The 26,374-nt window shown below is 43.3% G+C and overlaps 1 protein-coding gene across 1 annotated transcript in view; it reads right to left on the bottom strand.

The window, feature by feature from the left end:
* The window catches only part of SVEP1 (sushi, von Willebrand factor type A, EGF and pentraxin domain containing 1), a 505,032-nt gene that overhangs the window by 252,509 nt on the left and 226,149 nt on the right, over positions 1 to 26,374 (bottom strand). The window contains exon 17 of the mRNA XM_069766556.1: positions 15,466 to 15,627. Coding sequence (XP_069622657.1) covers positions 15,466 to 15,627 — 162 coding nt within the window. The remainder of the gene's footprint in view (positions 1 to 15,465; positions 15,628 to 26,374) is intronic.

Here is a 26,374-nt window from a genome sequence, read left to right as displayed (position 1 = left end):
CAATACAAGTCAATGGGACATCAAGTATCGGAAGGTATTCTCATGGTTCCCAGGGTCTGAAGGAGAGGAAACTCTCCTTCAGGCCCTGGGATCCATAGGGATGTGTAAAATAAAGAATTAAAATAAAAAATATTGATATGCTCACCTCTCCGGCGGCCCCTGGACTTCACACTGGTAACCGGGAGGCTTCTTTGTTTAAAAAGCGCGCCTTTCGGACCTGTGAATGACGTCCCGGCTTCTGATTGGTCGCGTGCCGCCCATGTGACCGGCACGCGACCAATCAGAGGCTGCGTCGTCATTCGCAGGTCCTCAATTCCTAGAATTAGCAGTTTTGTGAATGAGAATGACGTCGCGGCTTCTGATTGGCCGCGTGCCGCCCATGTGACTCTCAGTTATATTTAGTCAGTTGATTTTGGAACTTAATCCTTGGTTCACTCCTCCTGGTAAGAACTCAATTTTTGAACTGTGTTTTGGAACTATGTTGCTGGACTGTGTATTTGATACTTAATCCTTCATTTACTCCCCCCAGTGGGAGCTACCTGAATCTACACAAGTATAATACTTTAATGTGAACTTGTTCTGGACTTACCCGTGTTTATACCATGACTGAGATCAACTCGAGAACTTGTTTCTGGACTTACCCGTGTTTATGCCACACCTGGGATTAACCTGAGGACTTGTTCTGGACTTCTCTGTGTTTACTACATAACTGGATTTGACTCTTTCTGCACCGACAGTGTTTTGGATCTGCACCACATCTCCTGTCACACTCACCTTGCCGAGGACTCTGCCCTAAGAACTCTACCGATTTGCTGTATATGGTTAAAGGACTTGTTTCATTGTGGGTTATCAGTATATTGTTTTGGGGTGTTATTGCTGTGGTACAAATACACTATTTGCACTAAAGAAACCCGTCTCTGTTTGTTCATTGCCCCTCACTACCAGAATCCTCAAGTTCCTACAATAGTATTACACTGACCTTCCTTTGAGCTAGTTGAGAATTTGGAGCATTACAAGTGTTGGTTCCATTAAACTCTCAAAATGGCCAGAAAAAAAGAACTTTCATGTGAAACTTGATAGTCTATTCTTGTGCATAGAAATGAAGGCTATTCCATGCAAGAAATTGCCAAGAAACTGTAGATTTCCTACAACTGTGTGTACTGCTCCCTTCAGATGAGAGCACAAACAGGCTCTAACCAAAGTAGAAAGCGAAGTGGGAAGCCCTGCTGCACAACTGAACAATAAGACAAGTACATTAGAGTCTATAGTTTGAGAAATCGATGCCTTACAGGTCCTCAACTACCAGCTTCATTAATAGTACACGCAAAATGCCAGTGTCAACGTCTATAGTGAAGAGGCGACTCCAGGATGCTGGCTGTTATGAACTGGTGATTCAACAACATCATAATTACGCTCAGCAGGCGAAAACTTTCTGGAAAGGAAGGCACATGGCTTCATCACCGAGCCATCAGAACTTCTTTGCGACAAAACAGCCCCTGCTCCAATCTCAGAAGCATCAACCTTGACCTGGAACGGGAGCGAAACATCCGGTTGGCACAACACAGGGGCAGAAGAAAAACAACGCTTCAACTCCTGAAAAGCTTCCACAGCAGCAGAAGACCAATTGACCACATCAGCACCCTTCTTGGTTAAATCAGTCAACGGTTTAGCAATACTAGAAAAATTATTGATGAAGCGACGATAAAAATTAGCAAAGCCCAGGAACTTTTGCAGACTCTTCAGAGATGTCGGCTGAGTCCAATCATAAATGGCCTGAACTTTAACAGGGTCCATCTCGATAGTAGAAGGGGAAAAAATGAAACCCAAAAATGAAATCTTCTGAACACCAAAGAGACACTTTGACCCCTTCACAAACAAAGAATTCGCACGCAGGACCTGGAACACTATTCTAACCTGCCTCACGTGAGACTCCCAATCATCCGAGAAGACCAAAATATCATCCAAGTATACAATCAGGAATTTATCCAGGTACTCTCGGAAGATGTCATGCATAAAGGACTGAAATACTGATGGAGCATTAGAAAGCCCGAATGGCATAACCAGGTACTCAAAATGGCCCTCGGGCGTATTGAATGCTGTTTTCTATTCATCGCCCTGTTTAATACGCACAAGATTATACGCACCACGAAGATCTATCTTGGTGAACCAACTAGCCCCCTTAATCCGAGCAAACAAATCAGACAGCTGCGGCAAGGGGTACTGAAATTTGACTGTGATTTTATTTAGAAGGCGGTAATCAATACAAGGTCTCAGCGAACCATCCTTCTTGGCCACAAAAAAGAACCCTGCTCCCAATGGCGACGACGACGGGCGAATATGACCTTTCTCCAAGGATTCCTTTACGTAACTCCGCATAGCGGCGTGCTCAGGCACAGACAAATTAAACAGTCGACCCTTAGGAAACTTACTACCAGGAATCAAATTGATAGCACAATCGCAATCCCTATGCGGAGGTAGGGCCCTGGACTTGGGCTCATCAAATACATCCCGGTAATCCGACAAGAACTCTGGGACCTCAGAAGGGGCGGATGACGAAATAGACAGAAATGGAACATCACCATGTACCCCCTGACAACCCCAGCTGGACACAGACATTGATTTCCAATCCAATACTGGGTTATGGACTTGTAGCCATGGCAACCCCAACACGACCACATCATGCAGATTATGCAACACCAAAAAGCGAATATCCTCCTGATGCGCAGGAGCCATGCACTTGGTCAGCTCGGTCCAGTATTGAGGCTTATTGTTGGCCAAAGGCGTAGCATCAATTCCTCTCAAAGGAATAGGATACTGCAAGGGCTCCAAGAAAAACCCACAGCGCCTAGCAAACTCCAAGTCCATCAAATTCAGGGCAGCGCCTGAATCCACAAATGCCATGACAGAATAGGATGACAAAGAGCAGATCAAAGTAACGGACAAAGGAAATTTCGGCTGTACCGTACCAATGGTGGCAGACCTAGCGAACCGCTTAGTGCGCTTAGGACAATCGGAGATAGCATGAGTGGAATCACCACAGTAAAAACACAGCCCATTCCGATGTCTGTGTTCTTGCCGTTCAGCTCTGGTCAAAGTCCTATCACATTGCATAGGCTCAGGTTTAGGCTCAGGTAATACCAGCAAATGGTGCACAGTTTTACGCTCACGCAAACGTCGATCGATCTGAATGGCCAAAGACATAGACTCATTCAGACCAGCAGGCATAGGAAATCCCACCATGACATCCTTAAGGGCTTCAGAGAGACCCTTTCTGAAAATTGCTGCCAGCGCACATTCATTCCATTGAGTGAGCACAGACCACTTCCTAAACTTCTGACAATATATCTCTACCTCATCCTGACCCTGACACAGAGCCAGCAAATTTTTCTCTGCCTGATCCACTGAATTAGGTTCATCATAAAGCAATCCGAGCGCCAGAAAAAACGCATCAATATTACATAGTAACATAGTAACATAGTAACGTAGTTAGTAAGGCCGAAAAAAGACATTTGTCCATCCAGTTCAGCCTATATTCCATCATAATAAATCCCCAGATCTACGTCCTTCTACAGAACCTAATTGTATGATACAATATTGTTCTGCTCCAGGAAGACATCCAGGCCTCTCTTGAACCCCTCGACTGAGTTCGCCATCACCACCTCCTCAGGCAAGCAATTCCAGATTCTCACTGCCCTAACAGTAAAGAATCCTCTTCTATGTTGGTGGAAAAACCTTCTCTCCTCCAGACGCAAAGAATGCCCCCTTGTGCCTGTCACCTTCCTTGGTATAAACAGATCCTCAGCGAGATATTTGTATTGTCTCCTTATATACTTATACATGGTTATTAGATTGCCCCTCAGTCGTCTTTTTTCTAGACTAAATAATCCTAATTTCGCTAATCTATCTGGGTATTGTAGTTCTCCCATCCCCTTTATTAATTTTGTTGCCCTCCTTTGTACTCTCTCTAGTTCCATTATATCCTTCCTGAGCAACGGTGCCCAAAACTGGACACAGTACTCCATGTGCGGTCTAACTAGGGATTTGTACAGAGGCAGTATAATGCTCTCATCATGTGTATCCAGACCTCTTTTAATGCACCCCATGATCCTGTTTGCCTTGGCAGCTGCTGCCTGGCACTGGCTGCTCCAGGTAAGTTTATCATTAACTAGGATCCCCAAGTCCTTCTCCCTGTCAGATTTACCCAGTGGTTTCCCATTCAGTGTGTAATGGTGACATTGATTCCTTCTTCCCATGTGTATAACCTTACATTTATCATTGTTAAACCTCATCTGCCACCTTTCAGCCCAAGTTTCCAACTTATCCAGATCCATCTGTAGCAGAATACTATCTTCTCTTGTATTAACTGCTTTACATAGTTTTGTATCATCTGCAAATATCGATATTTTACTGTGTAAACCTTCTACCAGATCATTAATGAATATGTTGAAGAGAACAGGTCCCAATACTGACCCCTGCGGTACCCCACTGGTCACAGCGACCCAGTTAAAGACTATACCATTTATAACCACCCTCTGCTTTCTATCACTAAGCCAGTTAATAACCCATTTACACACAATTTCCCCCAGACCAAGCATTCTCATTTTGTGTACCAACCTCTTGTGCAGCACGGTATCAAACGCTTTGGAAAAATCGAGATATACCACGTCCAATGACTCACCGTGGTCCAGCCTATAGCTTACCTCTTCATAAAAACTGATTAGATTGGTTTGACAGGAGCGATTTCTCATAAACCCATGCTGATATGGAGTTAAACAGTTATTCTCATTGAGATAATCCAGAATAACATCCCTCAGAAACCCTTCAAATATTTTACCAACAATAGAGGTTAGACTTACTGGCCTATAATTTCCAGGTTCACTTTTAGAGCCCTTTTTGAATATTGGCACCACATTTGCTATGCGCCAATCCTGCGGAACAGACCCTGTCGCTATAGAGTCCCTAAAAATAAGAAATAATGGTTTATCTATTACATTACTTAGTTCTCTTAGTACTCGTGGGTGTATGCCATCCGGACCCGGAGATTTATCTATTTTAATCTTATTTAGCCGGTTTCGGCATAATGCAGGATCTCCTGGCGCAAGGGAAAATGCCCAGTCTTGAGGGTCGCCACAAAATAAAGAAATAATGATCTTAACTTGTTGAACTGGGTGACCAGAGGAGCGGGGTTTCAAAGCCAGAAACAGTTTACAATTATTTTTAAAACTCAGAAACTTAGCTCTATCTCCAGAAAACAAATCAGGAATAGGAATTCTTAGTTCTAACATAGAATTCTGAACCACAAAGTCTTGAATATTTTGTACTCTTGCAGTGAGATGATCCACACAAGAAGACAGACCTTTAATGTCCATCACTACACCTGTGTCCTGAACCACCCAAATGTCTAGGGGAAAAGAAAGACAAAACACAGTGCAGAGAAAAAAAAATGGTCTCAGAACTTCTCTTTTCCCTCTATAGAGAAGCATTAGTACTTTGGGCCTCCAGTACTGTTATGAACTGGTGATTCAGAAACACAATGGACCTGGTGGTTAAGAGCACACAAAGTGACCTGATAGTTACTAATAACATAGGATGAGCTCTGAGACGTGGGAACTCTGCTGACCGCAATCCCTAATCCTATCACACCACACTAGAGGTAGCCGTGGAGCGCTCCTGACCAGCCCTAGGCGCCTCGGGCACAGCCTGAGAAACTAGCTAGCCCTGAAGATAGAAAAATAAGCCTACCTTGCCTCAGAGAAATTCCCCAAAGGAAAAGGCAGCCCCCCACATATAATGACTGTGAGGAAAGATGAAAATACAAACACAGAGATGAAATAGATTTTAGCAAAGTGAGGCCCGACTTACTGAATAGACCGAGGATAGGAAAGATAGCTTTGCGGCCAGCACAAAAACCTACAAACAACCATGCAGAGGGCGCAAAAAGACCCTCCGCACCAACTAACGGCACAGAGGTGCTCCTTCTGCGTCCCAGAGCTTCCAGCAAGCAAGACAAACCAATATAGCAAGCTGGACAGAAAAAATAGCAAACAAAAGTAACACAAGCAGAACTTAGCTTATGCAGGGCAGACAGGCCACAAGAACGATCCAGGAGAGAGAGCAAGACCAATACTGGAACATTGACTGGAGGCCAGGAACAAATAACTAGGTGGAGTTAAATAGAGCAGCATCTAACGACTTAACCTCGTCACCTGAGGAAGGGAACTCAGAAGCCGCAGCCCCACTCACATCCACCAGAGGAAGCTCATAGACAGAAGCAGCCGAAGTACCACTCATGACCACAGGAGGGAGCTTGACCACAGAATTCACAACAGCTGGCCTTCAGGGCAGAGTGGCAAAGAAAAAGCCATGTCTAAGACTGGCTAATAAAAGGAAAAGATTAATATGGGCAAAAGAACACAGACATTGGACAGAGGAAGATTGGAAAAAGTGTTATGGACAGACGAATCCAAATTTGAGGTGTTTGGATCACATAGAAGAACATTTGTGAGACGAAGAACAACTGAAAAGATGCTGGAAGAGTGTCTGATGCCATCTGTCAAGCATGGTGGGTGTAATGTGATGGTCTGGGGTTGCTTTGGTGCTGGTAAAGTTGGAGATTTGTACAACGTAAAAGGGATATTGAATAAGGAAGGATATCACTCCATTTTGCAACGCCATGCCATACCCTGTGGACAGCGCGTGATTGGAGCCAATTTCATCCTACAACAGGACAATGGCCCAAAGCACACCTCCAAATTATGCAAGAACTATTTAGGGAAGAAGCAGGCAGCTGGTATTCTATCTGTAATGGAGTGGCCAGCGCAGTCACCAGATCTCAACCTCATTTTTCTGTTGTGGGAGCAGCTTGACCGTATGGTGAGCAAAATGTGCCCATCAAGCCAAACCAACTTGTGGGAGGGTCTTTTGGAAGCAAGGGGTGAAATTTCTCCAGATTACCTCAGCAAATTAACTGCTAGAACACCAACGGTCACCAATGCTGTAATTGTTGAAAAGGAGCATTCTTTGACGAAACTAAAGTTTGAAGGAGAAAACTATTATTTCAAACATTTTTTTAGAACCTTGTCAATGTCTGAACTAGATTTTCAATTCATTTGGCAACTCATCTGATTAATAAAAAGGCAACATTTTCTGGGTGATCCTAAACTTTTGAACGGTAGTGTATATATATACAGGGTGGAGCGCGGTAATTTGCTGATTTGGGAATGAAATAAAAAAATTATGATCATTAGAAAAATTTATTTTATATTTTAATTATACTGAACAGTAATGGAATTTTTAAATTACATGGTTTTAAATAGTGTATCTGGCAAATGTCGACCTTCGCTATCCACACACTGCTGCATACGTTTTCTGAAGTTTTCATGAACTCTAACAAGCATGTCCACTGGTATTCTGCCAATTTCAGCTTCAATATTGTTCCTTAGGTCTTCCAAGGTGTTGGGACGGTTGATATACACCTTAGACTTCAGGTAACCCCAAAGGAAAAAATCGCATGGGGCTAAATCTGGTGAGCGTGCTGGCCAGTTCACATCTCCCCTCAAAGAGATAAGCCGTCCAGGAAACATTTGCCTCAAACAATTCATGGTAACCCTCGCTGTGTGTGCAGTGGCACCATCCTGTTGGAACCATGTATCCTCTAGTTCCATTGCCTCAAGAGCCGGCTGAAAATAATCCTGTATCATAGACAAGTACCGTTCGGAGTTCACAGTTATGGCACGACCATTATCCTGAAAAAAGTAAGGACCAATGATGCCTACTCGTGATATTGCGCACCACACAGTGTTCGCGGTCCGAATGCAGAGGTCTCTCGTGAACTTCTCTGGGGTTTGTTTCACTCCAGTAACGCATATTTTGTTTGTTTACACACCCACTGAGGTGAAAATGTGCCTCATCAGAAACATGCATTCACCCAATTTACAATTGATTGCCGTCCAGGAACACGTCCGCGTGGAGGAACAGCGAATTGTAAACGAAAAGCACTGCAATGATCGAGTGGGCATTTGAAAAATACGCTTCAACACAAAATGACCTCTCCTCACGTGTCCACTGCATGATGGCAACTGAAAGGCAGAGGAATACAAATCTCCCATCAGCCACTGTAAGCCACACCCACTCTCCCCTCTCTTCGACCGACAGTGCCGCCACAGCATGCAGTGCAAAAAAGCAAATTACCGCGCTCCACCCTGTATATATATATATATATTTTTTTTTTTTTTGCTGCCTAAAATACAAAGGAAGAGAGCAGGGAGGAGACCATAATAAGATACTGTTGAGAAAGGAGGGAAGGTGGATAATGCGAGTAAATGCCACCGGACCCCTAGGGTTAAATGAGAGACTAGAAATGTTGATATTCTTGTAATGTAATTTCTTGTGTCACATTATTTATTGTGTATTGCACATATTTTGACATTGCCAATTTATTTTTTATTTTAATTTTTTATATATATTTGACATTGTTTTAAATGGAAAGTAGGTTGTGTGATGATGACGTTGGAGGGGAGGTAACCTTGGGGCGGTATACGGTATAAGGATTCCACCCTCCTCCAGTTTACATCAAGACCTGTGGAAGCGCAGGAGCGCGAAACGGCCGTTGTCTTGCAATCACATTAATCCCTGCTATTGAAATTATGCCATAATAAAGATTGGACATTAGATGATGGTGAGTGCTCGCTGTTCTTATGACCTTTTTGTAATCTTTAACTTTATCCCATTTAGAGATCATTTCATCTTCAACTGTTAACCATTCAAAACAGCAGTAATTTTGACCTGGGGTGCCAAAACTGTTACATGCTGATGTGTAGGAGAAGCCTTGCAATTCTTTTGTACACAGGAAAATTACTGATTAAACATTAATGGAAAGAGAGAAACAGTATCCAAACACTAATGAGTCTTGGATCCACAACACTAAAATTATCTATTTTTAACACACAAGAAAAATCACTGATGAATTAATGAAGCCTTAAGAGAGTTGGCAATGCAAACATAGTTATTCTCATTACAGTCTATCCACATTTAGAGACAGAAATTCCCACTGGGAACAGGGCACCTGGATATGGTAAGACTCCCATTGATCATGCAATCAATTATCATTGATGACCATTCTCTTCAGTGGTTAATTATGTTTCTTTTACCAGCAATTTAGGCTGCAGGGCCAAAGATTAAAAGGATTGTCCCACAAAGAAAGTACATTATAATGAATAAATCTTTGAATAATAATAAGTGATAAAAGATAATGTTGCTGAGGATCCTTGGGCTCCTATGAACTTGTTGAGTTATGATGAGCTCATAGAACAGGAGACAAGGCAGAAACACTCGCTCCTGTGATAAAACAGGCAGAGAAATGTGTTACCTCAGAATATTAAAGCTGCAAGCCTCTGTTTTGTCATCTTATTGTCACTTAAGCTTCCTAACCTGGCCAAGAGATATGGTTTATGCCAACCATGAACTGGAGCAGCTCTTCATTGTCCAAAATAATGACAAGTAAGACTGTATATATTAGGGGCACATTTAAAAGATTATTTAAGATTATCAATAATAATGTTTATTAACACATCCAACTGTAGAATTTAATATTATTTCAAGATCTGTTATTTAAAATGTACTTTATTCGTGGGACAACACCTTTAAAGAAAAGTGCTATTTGTTTCCCAGTTGATTCATTTTTTTTACTCAAAGCATCAGTTACCGTGCTAAAAAAATTCCCATCATACAACTATTAGTTTGACTAATTCAGCATGCAATGCTGGTAATTTTTCACCATATGTCATCTGTTTATTTCATGCACTGGCACCTAGTGCAATCAAATAAATTTTCATTGGACACATTGAGATAAGAAATTAGCTGTGGTTTGTCTTAAATCTAGCCTGAAACTCTCAGATTTATTATAAATGGATTATATGCCTCAATAAGATTGTTTGCATTGTCGTTTTAGTAGAAAATGTAATACTCAAATGACAATTAGTTTAAAGAATATTTAATCATTATCCTACTGAATATATAGCTTCTCCTTGAAACCAAAAGTTTTGATGTTGTTCTAGTCTAGAGTAAATATCATACAAACCTTTCATAAAAATGTATACATAAAAGTAAAGTAATAATGCCAAAAAATATATTTGTATTTTTTAGGAGTAATGCTTTTATTGAATAATAAAAAAAAACACTGCACTTATACAAAACCCCTTCATCTGTCACTTTGCATGAAGGCAGCCAACCATGTGATATTATCTACAGTATAAATGCCTGAGATCCTTGTCAATGAAGAATACATAGACACGCACATCAAAATTGTTAAGTTTACGGAAATCACAAAAGATACGATCACATAAAAACAAACAAAAAAAATGATGACGTTAAAAAGAGGATATGGGAAAAATAAGTGGTATTATGCAATATTTATTATGAAAAAGGCATCGGCCCAGTGTTATGCTACCAATACTGGTAAGAAATCCTAAATGGTGTGGGGGAGTGGGGTTAGACAAAAATGCACAATGTGCCACCAGGTAGTGCTAGTGAACAGTTAAATAACAAAGAGCAGAGTTATAGGGGTAATGTCTCAAAGAGACTGCCATGCTGACGTGAGGAGTCTTATAAGCATACAATGCTCCTCTGGGAAAATAAATATGCAAATTGTCTTTGGGTTTGAGGAATGTATATGTTGGTAATATGTGGGTACAGTTTCTGCATATTTTTTGCTGTTACAGGGTAATATACGAATCTCTGAAGGTGATGGTTATGAGCGGACACTTCTGACCACGAGATTCTTTCATTATGGTGGCTATTTACAGGAAAGAGGTGATAAATCTGGGAATAATTCAGTTTGTGATTGATGGTTGAAGATCAACACCATTTTCTTTTGGATGGATAGGTGGACGTTGCATATGACCACAATAGGTGCCCTGCAGCTATCCTCCATTTGTTTGTAATCTAAGAGACTGCTCCTTAGGATAATAATAATAATCTTTATTTATATATAGTGCTAACATATTCTGCAGCGCTTTACAGTTTGCACACATTGTCATCACTGTCCCCGATGGGGCTCACAATCTAAATTCCCTATCAGTATGTCTTTGGAATGTGGGAGGAAACCGGAGAACCCGGAGTAAACCCACGCAAACACGGAGAGAACATACAAACTCTTTGCAGATGTTTTCCTTGGTGGGGTTTGAACCCAGGACTCCAGCGCTGCAAGGCTGCAGTGCTAACCACTGCGCCAACGTGCTACCCAATCCCACAGGATTCCTGTGACTGTGTGGATCTATTTACTTATAAACAGTGGGTAGTGATTAGTCTTGTTTTCTATCTTCACTATCTAAACAGATCCACATATATCTCCTAGCTTGCCTGTAGACGGTGGATTTCCTTGTGTGCCCGGACTGAATGCTGCTCCATCTAAGGTATGTTGGATGGCCTTAAGGCTTGTGGTAAACTGAACTAACTGGGACAGGAAGATTATCCAGAGGGAGACCAGATGGATTTTCTTAATGGAATCTGTCAGCCCTGGGGGGCTAAATGAGCAATTCAATTTTGGGTGTTTTATTTAATTCTGGTTATTCCGCATAGAACTATGTTCTGTCTTGCCCACGTTATATTGGTCCGCACAGACCATGACGTCATATATTAATCTGTCACTTAAGTTGAAGTGACTACTGTCATCTTTTAAAATATCATTGGACTAGGTAGTTTATTGTGCGTACGCGGTTATATTGTGCTCTATATGCTGATAGTAACTCTGTCCAGTACTACATCCTCCCGGTTATGATCGGGTGGCCGTGATTGACGTAAGTGCTGTCATCTTTTCACCTTGCATAGCTGCCTATTACGCAAGGGCTCCTTCGATCTGCACTGCACCAACCTGGGCATGCGCACTAAGAAAACATTCTTTCATATAGAAATGAATGTGCGCATGCGCAGTGCTCTACACACTTTGTGGCCACCATGTACGTAGCATGGTACGTAGTGTTTGAGTACGTGTGCATGATTGGCGGCCCTGACCTACACTGCCAGCTATGCACGTGTGTCCGGGTTGTGCATTGTTACTAGCTAGGCACAATGAGTCATGCGCAGTGCTGACCTGGCTTCCCCATCTGCGCAGTGTGTCTTCTGCGCGAGTAGCTCTTTGGTCATGCGCACTAGGAGCGCTTTTATCTGAACTCCGGAAATAGTTCTTCGACTTCCGGGTTCTTGGCATATAGACTGCGGGAACGCTCTTTTCACTACAGCTTTCTCCAGACCGCGTGCAGCGCTCACATCGCCCTCTGCTTTTTGCCTATGATTGGCAATCCCCTGATAAGCCCCTTTGGACCTCCTAATGGGGCGAAACGAGGCAAGATGAGACATCTGTCTCTCTCAGATAAGTGCATTATATGGATACACCTGTGCTGCTAGGCTGGCGCCTGTCTATTATACCATATGGATATGATGTGGGCTACTAGGCACAACGTGAATTATCAACCAATCACCATGTGGAGTCTATATCGGCCCTGGCTAAGAGGCGATGTGCCCTGATCAAGGATATATCTATTAAGGGCGCCTCTATATGCAGGAAACATTGTTTTTTCTGGCGAGATGCCATTGGGTCTCTGACTAGGTCACTATTTTGACATTCCCTTTTCTTTTTCTCTGGCATTGATGCCATATAAGTATTCATCTTAAAAACATTATATTATTTTTTATCTGGCGGGGATGCCCTTGTATGTGAACCTGACAAAACTCATGTGACCAGGTGACCGATATTTTGTGCATATATTTCTGGCGTTGATGCCCCCAAGTATGTTTTATTTTTTTCTCTGGCGAGGATGCCCCTCTTTATATTTATTTTTTGTCTGGTGGTGATGCCATTAGGTTATTAAACTGAATGAATAACTCACTTATTCCTGCATCCATCTAAGTACTCAGTACGATAGATCTGAGTTATAGACGAGTTATTGTATTATGAGGTGCATTCTAAATAAGCATTCTTTTTTGGATGGTGATGCCTTTGACATTACGGAAACAATACTAATACTTTCAGATGTGACTCTCTTTTTATGGTATTTTTTCTATTTTGGTGCTATATACATAAGCTATATCGTTCTTTAAGGGCAATACCATATAGTAGGGACTGAGACCCCCTTTTTGTACCCTGAATATTTAAGTGAATACACTTGGGACCTTTTGGGTATCCTTTTGGTCTTTTCTCTCTGCAGTACCACCACTACAGACTATAAGAGATTATTTAGTGTAAAATATCTCAAAAAACATCTTTTTCTATTTTTCTTAGTATTGTTTACTCATCTCTAGCTCACGCTATACGCCAGAGTAAATTGTATATCAGCTGAATTGTGCTATCTTTGCACCTAAAGCCAGCATTTAGCAGCACTCTTATTTTATATATCACTTTTTTCTTTCTTTTTGCTTTTTTGTGGTGTTTATTTTTGGTGGTGGCTCTTTTGTAGGGACTCCTGTTAGGGACTTTAGGGTCAGTCCACGTTGAGCGGGGGCGCCACATCGTATCCCAGGGTGCCAACCTCTGCTGCCAGGAAGGGAATCTTTTAGGGATAGGCACGTCTATCTTCCCTAGTCCTTTCCTGTATATTTGTATTTATATATTTTTTCTGGCATTTTTACATATACCAGAGACCCTTTTTTCCCGCAGGTTCTCTCCTGCTGGTCTATATGATATTATTGTTATCTGGTTTTAATTATTACATTAAAATATATTTTTTTAGGTCTCTTGTTAGTTTTTTGTTTTTGCTTTTTTGAATATTAGACCTTGGCTATTGCAATTTTGTTTTTTCTTTCTACTGCCGCGGCTCCTGGTGCCTAATATTGGTTGCAGTGCTAATGTCAGGTTTCATCTACACAGGTAAAGCCGCTGAGCTCAGTGATTGGCTGCCATGCTGTCGACGTGGTGTCACCACTGCAGCCAATATCAGACACCATGAACAGCAATGGAGACTCATCAGTAGACCTGGGGATAGTGAGTAAAGTGCTGTTTTTTTTATAACAATATGTGTCATGAGACTGGGATTTTCTGAAAGGGGACACCTGTGAAGTCAAGTTGTAAGCAGATTCTTTCTGCTCAAAGCATGGGTAGCATGAATCAGATAATGGCTGTCTTATTGCAGCCTTGTTTGTTTTGCCCTAAAATGCTACAATGTTTCAGAGAAAACATACACTAAAGCCCCCGTCACACAAAGCGAGATCGCTAGCGAGATCGCTGCTGAGTCACAATATTTGTGACGCAACAGCGACCTCAGTAGCGATCTCGCTATTTATGACACGTAGCAGCGACCAGGCCCCTGCTGTGAGATCGCTGGTCGTGTCGGAATGGCCTGGACCTTTTTTTGATCGTTGAGGTCCCGCTGGGTAGCACACATCGCTGTGTTTGACACCTTACCAACGACCTCATGACAGGACGTCCCTCATTGAGGTCTGTTAATCGTCATGAAATAGCTGCCATGTGACATCGTTGTACAGGTCGCTACAGGTCGCCGCATCGCTGCTGCGTCGTTGGGGAGATCTCACTGTGTGACATCTCACCAGCGACCACATAGCGACGCAGCAACGATCCCTGACAGGTCGTATCGTTGTCGGGATCGCTGTAGCGTCGCTAAGTGTGACGGGGCCTTTAAAAGCTAGCCCTTCTCCCTTAGACAGAGATGTTTCTCACTATACGCACATAGGAGGAGACCGGTCAGTCTAGGGGAGCAGGGCAAGGAGAAGTCACTGAAGACCAGGCTTTTCGACTAGTCACCAAGAAACATGTACTTGGCTGGCTTTTTAATGTATGTTTTCCCTAATATGATGCAAAACACACATAGTTGCTATACCACAGCCCGTCTCTCATTCGTGCTGCCCATGGACTGGGCACCATGAATCTGCTTCCAGGTTTACATGTGCATAGAAACGTTTTGGCAGTAGAAATAAGGTACAAGATTTGTGAATGCCGCAGCACTGAACACATTATATAAGACATCTTAAAAAGGAACTCTGGACTTTCTGCTAGATCAGAAAACTGATATTTAACCATGGGAAAATGTATTTACGCTATCAGTAGCATGGATTAATGTTGGGCATATTTTTGCATTGGGCAAAGCATGGTAAATATCATGGTAAAATCAATCGAAAAGTCTGGTTTACATAAGTATTTATTATTGAAGAAACCTTTCTCTGACCACTCCCACAGGATTGTATTTAACACTGACCAGATAAATGAAATACCAGAGCGAGATCGCAAGCAATGGTTACTCCCTCTCCTATGGTGACCATAAAGCCCAAACTGATCCCCTTTCGTAATGGGACCCAAGAACCATTAATCCACAAATTATATCCAATGCATGTGATGAAATTACAATTAGCACACTAGAATATTTTCAAATAATCCAGTAATCCAAATGTTTGGGCAGGTAACACACATACAGAAATCAGAAAGCAGTAATGCCAGCCGGCAGCGGACACAGTACCTACCTTTGCATTCAGATATACGCTTTGAGTGCAGGTATTCGGTGTAAGTACCGGTGGGGCAGCTTTTACAATCCATTTGGCCTTCTTCATTTTGGTATGAGCCAATCCAGCAGCTTTCACATGTGTTGTGTTCCAGGGAATAAAAGGTCCCCTTGGGGCAGTTAACTGTGGAATCATACAAGTACGAGAGTTTTATCTACATCGTTCAGCTACCAAACCACAATGCCAAGACAGATCAAAGCTCAGAGCCGTAGGCTACCAAATGGCACTCAAACCGATCCTGTCCCTGCTAATCACAATGATAAATTCACGGTGTGTTGTACAGCATGATCTTATAGCTAAATAATAGCTGTCTATCTACGGGAAAGTTACCATCAGCTGATGAAAAAGTGCAAAGTTAAGAAGATTACCTCTGATTTATCTTAATCCTATAATGTAACTCGAGAGCTCAGCACTCTTCATTGATCAACACATTGTAAAAGACAGATGCTCAGCTTCTTTATACAGCCAGATATCTTTTCATGCCTTATTATAACATTTAATAAATAAACCTGATTACATATTGATTTTTTTCTTCTCTATGAACTACAGATGAGAATAAGAATTATGATGCAATTGTTGTGAAATTGCGCAAGAGTGTCATTTGGCAAAGTCAACCTGAAAAAGTAACACACACAAGAAGCGAACGATGGCTAATATTTGGCCAAGAATAGTACATGTAAAAATGTATCTAACACTGATATAATTTGTAATAGAAAATAGTTTTCTTTCTATATTTTCAATTTCCATTTTGATTCAAAGGAATTTAGCAGCGACTTCACATTTGCATTTAGAGCATTTGTATTCTCCTAGTGAGTCAATTCCTTGTACTTCTAATGACAGGCAATAAATGACTCTGGGAAATTCACTCTCAAATGGCCGTAATACAATATTGCAAGCTAGATTAGACAGACAGATAAGCTTAGACAGGCAGGTAAATAAATAGATAGATATGAGATAGAGAGATAGATATGAGATAGATAATAGCTAGATAGATATGAGACAGACAGATAGATAGATATGGGATAGATAGATAGACAGACAGACAGATAGATATGGGATATGTACATATATATATATATATATATATATATATATATATATATATATACAGGGTGGGCCATGCATATTGTTACAGGCACATTTCTATTTGGGAGGGGGGAAAACTTTTCAAGATGGGTGGTGACCGTGGTGGCCATTTTGAAGTCCGCCATTTTGGATCCAACTTTATTTTTTCCTATGGGAAGAGGGTCATGTGACACATCAAACTTATTGAGAATTTCACAAGAAAAACAACAGTGTGCTTGTTTTTAGCATAACTTTATTCTTTCATTAGTTATTTACAAGTTTCTCTTACAGCCTTTGACATATTGCAGAGGTTAACACGTTAGTAGCGGATAGAAATTGTGTTGATATCTGATGAACGTGGTTCCGGGTCATTGCAGCAGATTTCAATGCAAGACACCCTACACAAGAAAACTGTCACCATTCCCATGTTATTTAGGAGTATCCATATAAATGGCCCACACAAAAAAGTTTGCCTCATCACTGAACATAATGTTCTCTGTAAACTGAGGGTCTTGTTCCAATTTTTGTGTTGCCCATTCTGCAAATTCAGTGTGCCGATCTGGGTCATCCCGTTGAGATGCTGCAGCAGCTGGATTTTGTAAGGGTGCCATTTGTGATTAACTAATATCCACCGAAGGGATGTTTGACTGATGCCAGATCGAAGCCATCAAATCACTAATCAACATGGTGTGCACCTAGCTTAAATGACACAACGGAAATAGCAAAGACTATACCCACAAGTTTTCCATTTCTGGACACACAAGGCAATAGTTGGCATTGCGCAGCAAGACCCCAATAGTTTTGCTAGAAGCAGAGGCGTAGTTAGGTTTTTGGTTCAGGGGGGCGAAGCTTCTTAGTGGGCCCCTAACCAGGTAACCTTCATTACAACTTGGTGACGCTCCCAAATAGAGGAGGAGAACCTCAGCAGATGACAGATGTTACTGAAAATAATCTCTATATAAAGACCAATATTGATATTACTGCCATATGGTCAGTGGTAGATACCAGTCCTACAGAGCATATAAGAGATCACAGCACAGGTTCAGATGGTGACTTACCGCTGATGTTTTTCCTGATGGAATCATTCACTTTTTTGGTCTTTTCCATCTGGCCTAGACCGACACAACTTCTTCCACCCAGGACTCATCTGCAGAGAATACAACAAAGACACGTTTCACTTCTCATATTCCAGCCCCATCACCATCTATTCCCAACCTGCACAAACTCCTCATCCTACTGGTACCCCAATACTGAGCCGCTGCTGTCGTATGTGTCCCTATTAATGCACCTGCTGTGTGGTTCTCTGTGCCCTCTAAATTCTCAAGCAACCCTCTAGAATATAATAATGCTGGTTGCAAGTGCCCACATTTTGCTCCCTATAAAGTAATATTGCCCTGTGTGTGCCCCTTTTATAGTCACAGTAACCTGAGTTCCCCTATAACAATAAGTGCCCACTTAACATTGAATAATGTCCCGAGTCTCCGCCTCTGTACAGCTCCCCTATACACAGTATGATGCTCTCTTATACATTACATAGTAGCCCCCAAACTTCTTGATGGCCCCAACACCGTGTGATGGCCCCATCACTGTAATCCCCACACTGTATGATGGCCTCCTAGATAGCCTCCATATAGTATAATGTGCCAGATAGTCCTCAATATAGTATAATACATTCTCATAGGCCTGTATAGTATACTGCATTCCCCATAGGCCTATATAGTATAATGCATTCCCCATAGGCCTGTATAGTGTAATACACTCCCCATAGGCCTGTATAGTATAATGCATTCCCCATAGGCCTGTATAGCATAATGCATTCCCCATAGGCCTATATAGTATAATGCATTCCTCATAGGCCTGTATAGTATAATACACTCCCCATAGGCCTATATAGTATAATACACTCCCCATAGGCCTGTATAGTATAATGCATTCCCCATAGGCCTGTATAGCATAATGCATTCCCCATAGGCCTGTATAGTATAATACACTCCCCATAGGCCTGCATAGTAAAATGTACTCCCCAAAGGCCTGTATAGCATAATGCATTCCCCATAGGCCTGTATAGTATAATACATTCCACATAGGCCTGTATAGTAAAATGTATTCCCCATAGACCTGTATAGTATAATGCATTCCCCATAGGCCTGTATAGTATAATGCTCTCCCCATAGGCCTGTATAATATAGTGCACTCCCTATAGGCCTGTATAGTATAATACACTCCCCATAGGCCTGTATAGTATAACGCATTCCCCATAGGCCTGTATAGTATAATGCACTCCCCATAGGCCTGCATAGTATAATGCACTCCCATAGGCCTGAATAGTATAATGCACTCCCCATAGGCCTGTATAGTATATAATGCACTCCCCATAGGCCTGCACAGTATAACGCCCTCCCCATAGGCTTGTATATATAATGCTCTCCCCATAGGCCTGTATAGTATAATGCACTCCTCATTGGCTTGTATATATAATGCTCTCCCCATAGGCCTGTATAGTATAATGCTCTCCCCATAGGCTTGTATATATAATGCTCTCCCCATAGGCCTGTATAGTATAATACACTCCCCATAGGCCTGTATAGTATAACGCATTCCCCATAGGCCTGTATAGTATAATGCACTCCCCATAGGCCTGTATAGTATAATGCACTCCCATAGGCCTGAATAGTATAATGCACTCCCCATAGGCCTGTATAGTATATAATGCACTCCCCATAGGCCTGCACAGTATAACGCCCTCCCCATAGACCTGTATATATAATGCTCTCCCCATAGGCCTGTATAATATAATGCACTCCCCATAGGCCTGTATAGCATAATGCACTCCCCATAGGCCTGTATAGTATAATGTACTCCCCATAGGCTTGTACAGTATGATGCACCCCCATAGGCAGCCAGTACAGTATAATGCACCCTCATAGGCTGCCAGTATAGTATAATGCACCCCCATTAGGCAGCCAGTACAGTATAATGCACCCTCATTAGGCAGCCAGTACAGTATAGTGCACCCCCATAGGTAGCTTGTATAAGGTAATGCACCCCAATAGGCAGCCTGCATAGTGTAATGCACCCCCATAGGCAGCCAGTACAGTATAATGCACCCCCATTAGGCAGCCAGTACAGTATAATGCACCATTACGCAGCCTGTATAGTATAATGCACCCCCATTAGGCAGCCTGTACCGTATAATGCACTCGATAAAAAAAATCCAATACTCATCTTTCTACCTCCTTGTTCCTCTGTTGCTCTGAGCTTCAGCTCATCTCCAAACAGCGGGCGCCAAGTAATTACATCATCACGACCCCCTGTCAGTGTCGGCGTCTGTGACGTCAGGCGCTGACAGGGGGATGATGGGAGAGGGAGCGTAACCGTCCATCTCTCATCAATGCGGTCAGCTGTATTGGCATCCAGCTGATACAGCTGACCCTGCAATAACAGGAGGGGGGCCCACTGCTGGCACCAGGCCCCTCGCCTGCTCAAGGGCCCATAGCGGTTGGGCGGCAGAGCAGGGAGATTGTGTCTCCCTGCTTTGCCACAGAATGTAACTGTATCGGCGCGCTGTGCTTAGGAGCAGCAGCGCCAGTCCAATATATCAGAAATATTTGTTTTCATTTTTTGCACAACGGGCCAAGTAGAGTTAACTTTTAATGTAGTGAAGAGCCCTTCGACTCCATATACTGAATATCCAATTTAGTTACTAGTCTTCTGACATATGAATAGTGTCCCTTTACATGTTATACCACTGTAGTTTATTTTTTTTCTCATATATCACCCTTAATTCCACAGTGCTATACACAAATTATTATCACTGTCCCCATTGGGGCTCACAATCTAAATTCCCTATCAGTATGTCTTTAGAGTGTGGGAGCATCCACATATCATTGCCTCCTGATGATCCATTGAGGTGAAACGCGTGGAGGTGCATTAATCAGCATATACGATTAGAATCGATCCTCACTCTCTGTTATCATTTATATATATGTAATATCAGCCATTAATTAGGGCTGAATATTGCTTTTGATTTTTTCTGCCTTACATTTATGAGCTTATTATTTAAATATTTTTTGGTCCCCAAGAGTCAGCCGCCGTGGAGTGGGGGCGCCACATCCGCTGACAAGTAGGGCACCAACCTCCACAGTTAGGCAGGTCTTGATATCAGCAGGGAACAGAGACAGTGAGGTTGTTTTTATTCACGAGCACTTTTTGCACTTTTTTTTTGTCTGTGTTTTTCACCCTGTCACAATCTAATTTTTAGTCAATATCGGCTTTTATAATTCCCTATCTAACTTTCCGGTCCTGCATATTTGATGGTCCAAATGAGACACTAAATTAGGACGCATGTGGGAGATATAGGGTCAGCCGACATTGAGCGGGGGCGCCAATCTCGTATATATATATACTAGCTATTGAACCCGTTCTACGCCTGGGTGGTGAACATTTATATTGGTATATGGTCTCCATTCTGTCATGTGCTGCTCCATCCTGCGTCCCCATCCTGTCATGTGCTGCACCCATCCTGCGTCCCCATCCTGTCATGTGCTGCACCCATCCTGCGTCCCAATCCTGTCATGTGCTGCTCCATCCTGCGTCCCCATCCTGTCATGTGCTGCACCCATCCTGCGTCCCCATCCTGTCATGTGCTGCACCCATCCTGCGCCCCCATCCTGTCATGTGCTGCACCCATCCTGCGTCCCCATCCTGGAATGTGCTGCACCCATCCTGCGTCCCCATCCTGTCATGTGCTGCACCCATCCTGCGTTCCCATCCTGTCATGTGCTGCACCCATCCTGCGCCCCCATCCTGTCATGTGCTGCACCCATCCTGCGTCCCCATCCTGGTATGTGCTGCACCCATCCTGCGTCCCCATCCTGCGTCCCCATCCTGTCATGTGCTGCACCCATCCTGCGCCCCCATCCTGTCATGTGCTGCACCCATCCTGGTATGTGCTGCACCCATCCTGCGTCCCCATCCTGCGTTCCCTTCCTGTCATGTGCTGCACCCATCCTGCGTCCCCATCCTGGTATGTGCTGCACCCATCCTGCATCCCCATCCTGTCATGTGCTGCACCCATCCTGCGCCCCCATCCTGTCATGTGCTGCACCCATCCTGCATCCCCATCCTGTCATGTGCTGCACCCATCCTGCGTCCCCATCCTGTCATGTGCTGCACCCATCCTGCGCCCCCATCCTGTCATGTGCTGCACCCATCCTGCGTCCCCATCCTGGTATGTGCTGCACCCATCCTGCGTCCCCATCCTGCGTCCCCATCCTGTCATGTGCTGCACCCATCCTGCGTCCCCATCCTGTCATGTGCTGCACCCATCCTGCGTCCCTATCCTGTCATGTGCTGCTCCATCCTGCGCCCCATCCTGTCATGTGCTGCACCCATCCTGCGTCCCCATCCTGGTATGTGCTGCACCCATCCTGCGTCCCCATCTTGGTATGTGCTGCACCCATCCTGCGTCCCCATCCTGTCATGTGCTGCACCCATCCTGCGTCCCCATCCTGTCATGTGCTGCACCCATCCTGCGTCCCCATCCTGTCATGTGCTGATCCCATCCTGCGTCCCCATCCTGTCATGTGCTGCACCCATCCTGCGTCCCCATCCTGTCATGTGCTGCACCCATCCTGCGCCCCCATCCTGTCATGTGCTGCACCCATCCTGCGTCCCCATCCTGTCATGTGCTGCACCCATCCTGCGTCCCCATCCTGTCATGTGCTGCACCCATCCTGCGTCCCCATCCTGTCATGTGCTGCCACCATCCTGCGTCCGCATCCTGTCATGTGTTGCACCCACCCTGCGTCCCCATCCTGGTATGTGCTGCACCCATCCTGCGTCCCCATCCTGTCATGTGCTGCACCCATCCGGGGGCCTGAGCAGGTGGGGACACCGGCGTGCTGTGGGGGTCAGGTGCCGGTATCGCCGCCAGCTCAGGCCCCCCAGCACTTACTATATTCACCTGTCCTGCGTTCCACCGCTGGGCGCCGCCATCTTCCCGGTCTCCTGGCTGTGACTGTTCAGTCAGAGGGCGGCGCCGGCGCGCATTAAGCGCGTCATCGCGCCCTCTGAACTGAAGGTCACAGGCCGAAGACCGGGAAGATGGCGGCGCTCAGCGGTGGAACGCAGGACAGGTGAATATGGCCGATACTCACCCTCCTGGTGGTCCCTGCTTCTCTGTTGGAGATCGCGGTGTGCGTTCAGTGTGAACGCATACCGCGATCTCCCGGGAGCGTCACTCTGTGAGGCCCAGACTGCGCCGGCGCTTGCGCCTGCGCAGTCTATAAAGGCTTCGGACAGAGTGACGCTCCCGGCGTTATATTATAGATATATATATAGGGTGCCAACCTCCGCTGACAGGTAGGACTTATTAGGTTGTTGTGGTAGGGACTATCTAGATTGCACAATTGTGTGTTTTTGTTGTTTGTGTATTGTTGTTTGTGGTTGTTACATGGTTTTAAAGTAATGATTAAAGGTTGATTTCAATCAGGGTTATCAATGGTCTACAAGGTTGCTTGTTTTTTTTTATTGATTTTCTGACCCTGAATTTAGTTATCAGATTTTTTGCATTTCTTGAGTGTGGGAGGAAAGCAGAGAACCCGGAGGAAACCCACGCGAACATGGGGAGAACATACAAACTCCTTGCAGATGTTGTCCTCGGTGGGATTTGAACCCAGGACCCCAGTGCTGATGCTGCATGACTACACTGCTGACCACTGAGCTTCTATATTATAATTTTTCAGCCTCTCACATTTATTAAACATGTTAATACAAGCAAAATATGATAGAAGAATAAGAATTAGCACTGCTCATTGTGTGTTTTCCGATATTACTCCGGGCAGCTTCCAGTCCTTTGTGCTCTCCTGTTACTGACTATAATATTAAATACGACCCAGTCCATGTTTATCATGGCCTGATTTCCATATGGGACGCATTAGTGAATGTCTGTTCTTAAGAGTAGCAGAATATTTTGCCTTCTTGCTTACTTCATATTCTATTTTAAGATCTCCACTAGGTTTCAGCACAGTGCTCTTAAAAATGCTTGATTAATGTTTACCTTTCAGAACCTTCTGCCTCATCCATACAAGCCGCGCGCAAAAGCTGATTACTCTGTCTGAAGCATCGCTGCGAAAATATTCTTCTGCATACAAATACTGCCACCTACGGGGAAAATTGAGCATTTTCTTCTTTTATTCTTAAAAAAAAAAAATGTTCGTGTTGTAGGATTCAATGGCTGAGATCATTATCACATTTCGAACATGCCCGGAATATTTCAAGCAGCTAATGCATGCCATTAACATTTACCCAATGTCTTAGCAGAATTACTTGGATCACATTAGACATTCGGTCATGGCCATAAATAATATCGTAACGAAGAATGAGACACAGCATACATGCTAGGACTGAAGGAAGGTGATAGCGAAATGTATTCATATGTCTGAGAATCTGAGACAAGGGGAGAGGAAAAGTGGCAGGCATTTAAGTATTAGGAAACGAGCCTCACTACTGTGATTGACTGAAATCCCACCAACATGAAGGAAACAAGATGGTGAATCACGATTAGGTTCTTGTTATCTATTGCTGGACAACAGGGTGGCTCAGTGGTTATCAATGTCGCTTTGCAGTGCTGGGGTCCTGGGTTCAAATCCCACCAAGGACAACATCTACACAGAGTTTGTATGTTCTGTGTGGGCTTCCTCCAGATTCTCGGTTTCCTCCCACACGCCAAAGACATACTGATAGGGAATTTAGGATGTGAGCCCCATCGGGGACAGTGTCTGTATAGCGCTGTGGAATATGATAGCGCTATATAAGCATAGTTTGCAGATAACAAAGCATAGACAGCAGAACAGAAAGCAATAGGGAAGGAACAGATAGAAAAGGGATATAAAATGAAGATGTGTAAAGCTCCATACATATTTTGTGGGGTCTTCCCCGCTGCCCTCCACTAGAAGAGATCTGGCAACGGACGGATCCAGTATGTCCAATTTTGGATGGCCAATCCTTTTGTTCTCTCACAGAGGTCATAGACGTGCTCGGCCAGCTGCATTCTCTGGTGGTGTATCGAGGAGTCAGGAGAGAACTGAAGAGCTATCAGTCGAAACATCATTTGACTAACAGCTACCTAAAGTATTTGGGGGGCTTCAGTTGTGTTTTTGAGCTTAGTTTTTTGAACCCCTATGAACAGTGAAAGAGCGAATGTTTGAGGGGACTTGTTAACAGGTCCAAAGTAGCCAGTTTTTGTTCTGATTCAGAGAAACGGGTCTTCAGTATTTTGGGCTAATTTTCGGTCTTTACCAAGGAACTGTGGCTCCCAGGATTCTCTGTATGTATACAGTATCTTTAGGCTGCTCTGCATTATTATCCTACCTTGGAAAAGAGCATAAAATTAGCACAAAATAAAAAAAGGTTACTATGTAAAGGCATTGTCTCATTTTTTCTTTTTTTTTTGGAGTGTGCCGCTCTCCAACATTCCTGGGGAGCGGTGCATTCCTGATCGATTGACAGTCGGACCAGCACCATCATCTTGCCAATGGCCTGAGCTGCAAGGAGATGCAGCATTGAAGGAGAGCAGGGTCACTGACGCAGGCCATATCGGGAGCTGACATAGATCAAGCAAGCTTCAGAGCAGTTCTTAGAAGCTCAACTGTAGACAGTTTGTAGCACGGCGCTCCTGGACTAGGAGATAGTTCGCCTCTCATAGACCGCAGCGCTGGCCGTTAGCTACACAACGAGCAGTAAGCAATCAAATAAAAAATGACTGTTATTAAGAATGGTGCGTATTTTTAATAACAAGCAATTTAATATATAACCCTTTAAGAAAGTCGGTTTAGAATAATAGATAAAGCCATATGAACATACCGAATAATACATTTTTACCGTATATATCCACATTAGGTAGAACAGATGTTCCTCAGCTATCTAGAGATTTGTAAATATTCACCTTTGCCTAATTCTACGGTTCTGCGATTGACACATTTGTTAACAGCAGCAATTATTTCCTACACCAAAGTACACTGTGCGCTCAGGGGCAAACTCCTATTATATCTGCCAACAACTGTATAAGCATAATACAAGGATACAAAACACCTTGTAAATAACAGGTTTTACAATGAAATAATTGATACCAAGTATTAAGGATACTAAACATTTAATGCAAAAGAGAGAAAAAGACAATTATTGTTACAATTTGTAAAGAGTTTGTGTCATTTTCCTTGCTCTGACAGCACCGTCCCACAGCCTCTTGAATTTATGATTGCTGGGGGCTTGGTGCGCCTGAATGATTTATAATTTGATCTACTGGCTCGAAAACTGTGCTCCTGATCTTGCTATATGAGGCAGATTCTCCTCTACAGGATTGGCAGTGCACTGGGATCAGGAACTGACAGTGCTGTCCAGCTTTCCCGGCCATATTTAGTGAGGTTTTTACAAGCTCCATTAGAAAGAGCTTGTAAGCACTGATCATTTTGATCAACTCTGCTATACAGTAGTGGTGGCTAGTTATATAGGCAGTAAGCTGCAAACAACACCAAAAACATGTTAATATTAAAGAATAGAGACACATTTTAAAAAATATTAAATTATGAAAGGGTTTCCACTTACAAGAAGTATCCATTATTACATGATTCCCATAATTGAAGATGGATATCCTTTAGACAAAACAGCCTGCAATCATACCTTACTTACAGTTGTGCTCAAAAGTTTACATACCTCAGCAGAATTTTTGGTTTCTTGGGCTTTTTTCAGAGGATATAAATGATAACACCAAACCTTTTTCTCCACTCATGGTTAGTGGTTGGGT

This window comes from Ranitomeya imitator, chromosome 1 (genome assembly GCF_032444005.1).
Source record: "Ranitomeya imitator isolate aRanImi1 chromosome 1, aRanImi1.pri, whole genome shotgun sequence".
Lineage (NCBI taxonomy): Eukaryota > Metazoa > Chordata > Amphibia > Anura > Dendrobatidae > Ranitomeya > Ranitomeya imitator.
This window is presented reverse-complemented; position numbering and strand designations above follow the sequence as displayed.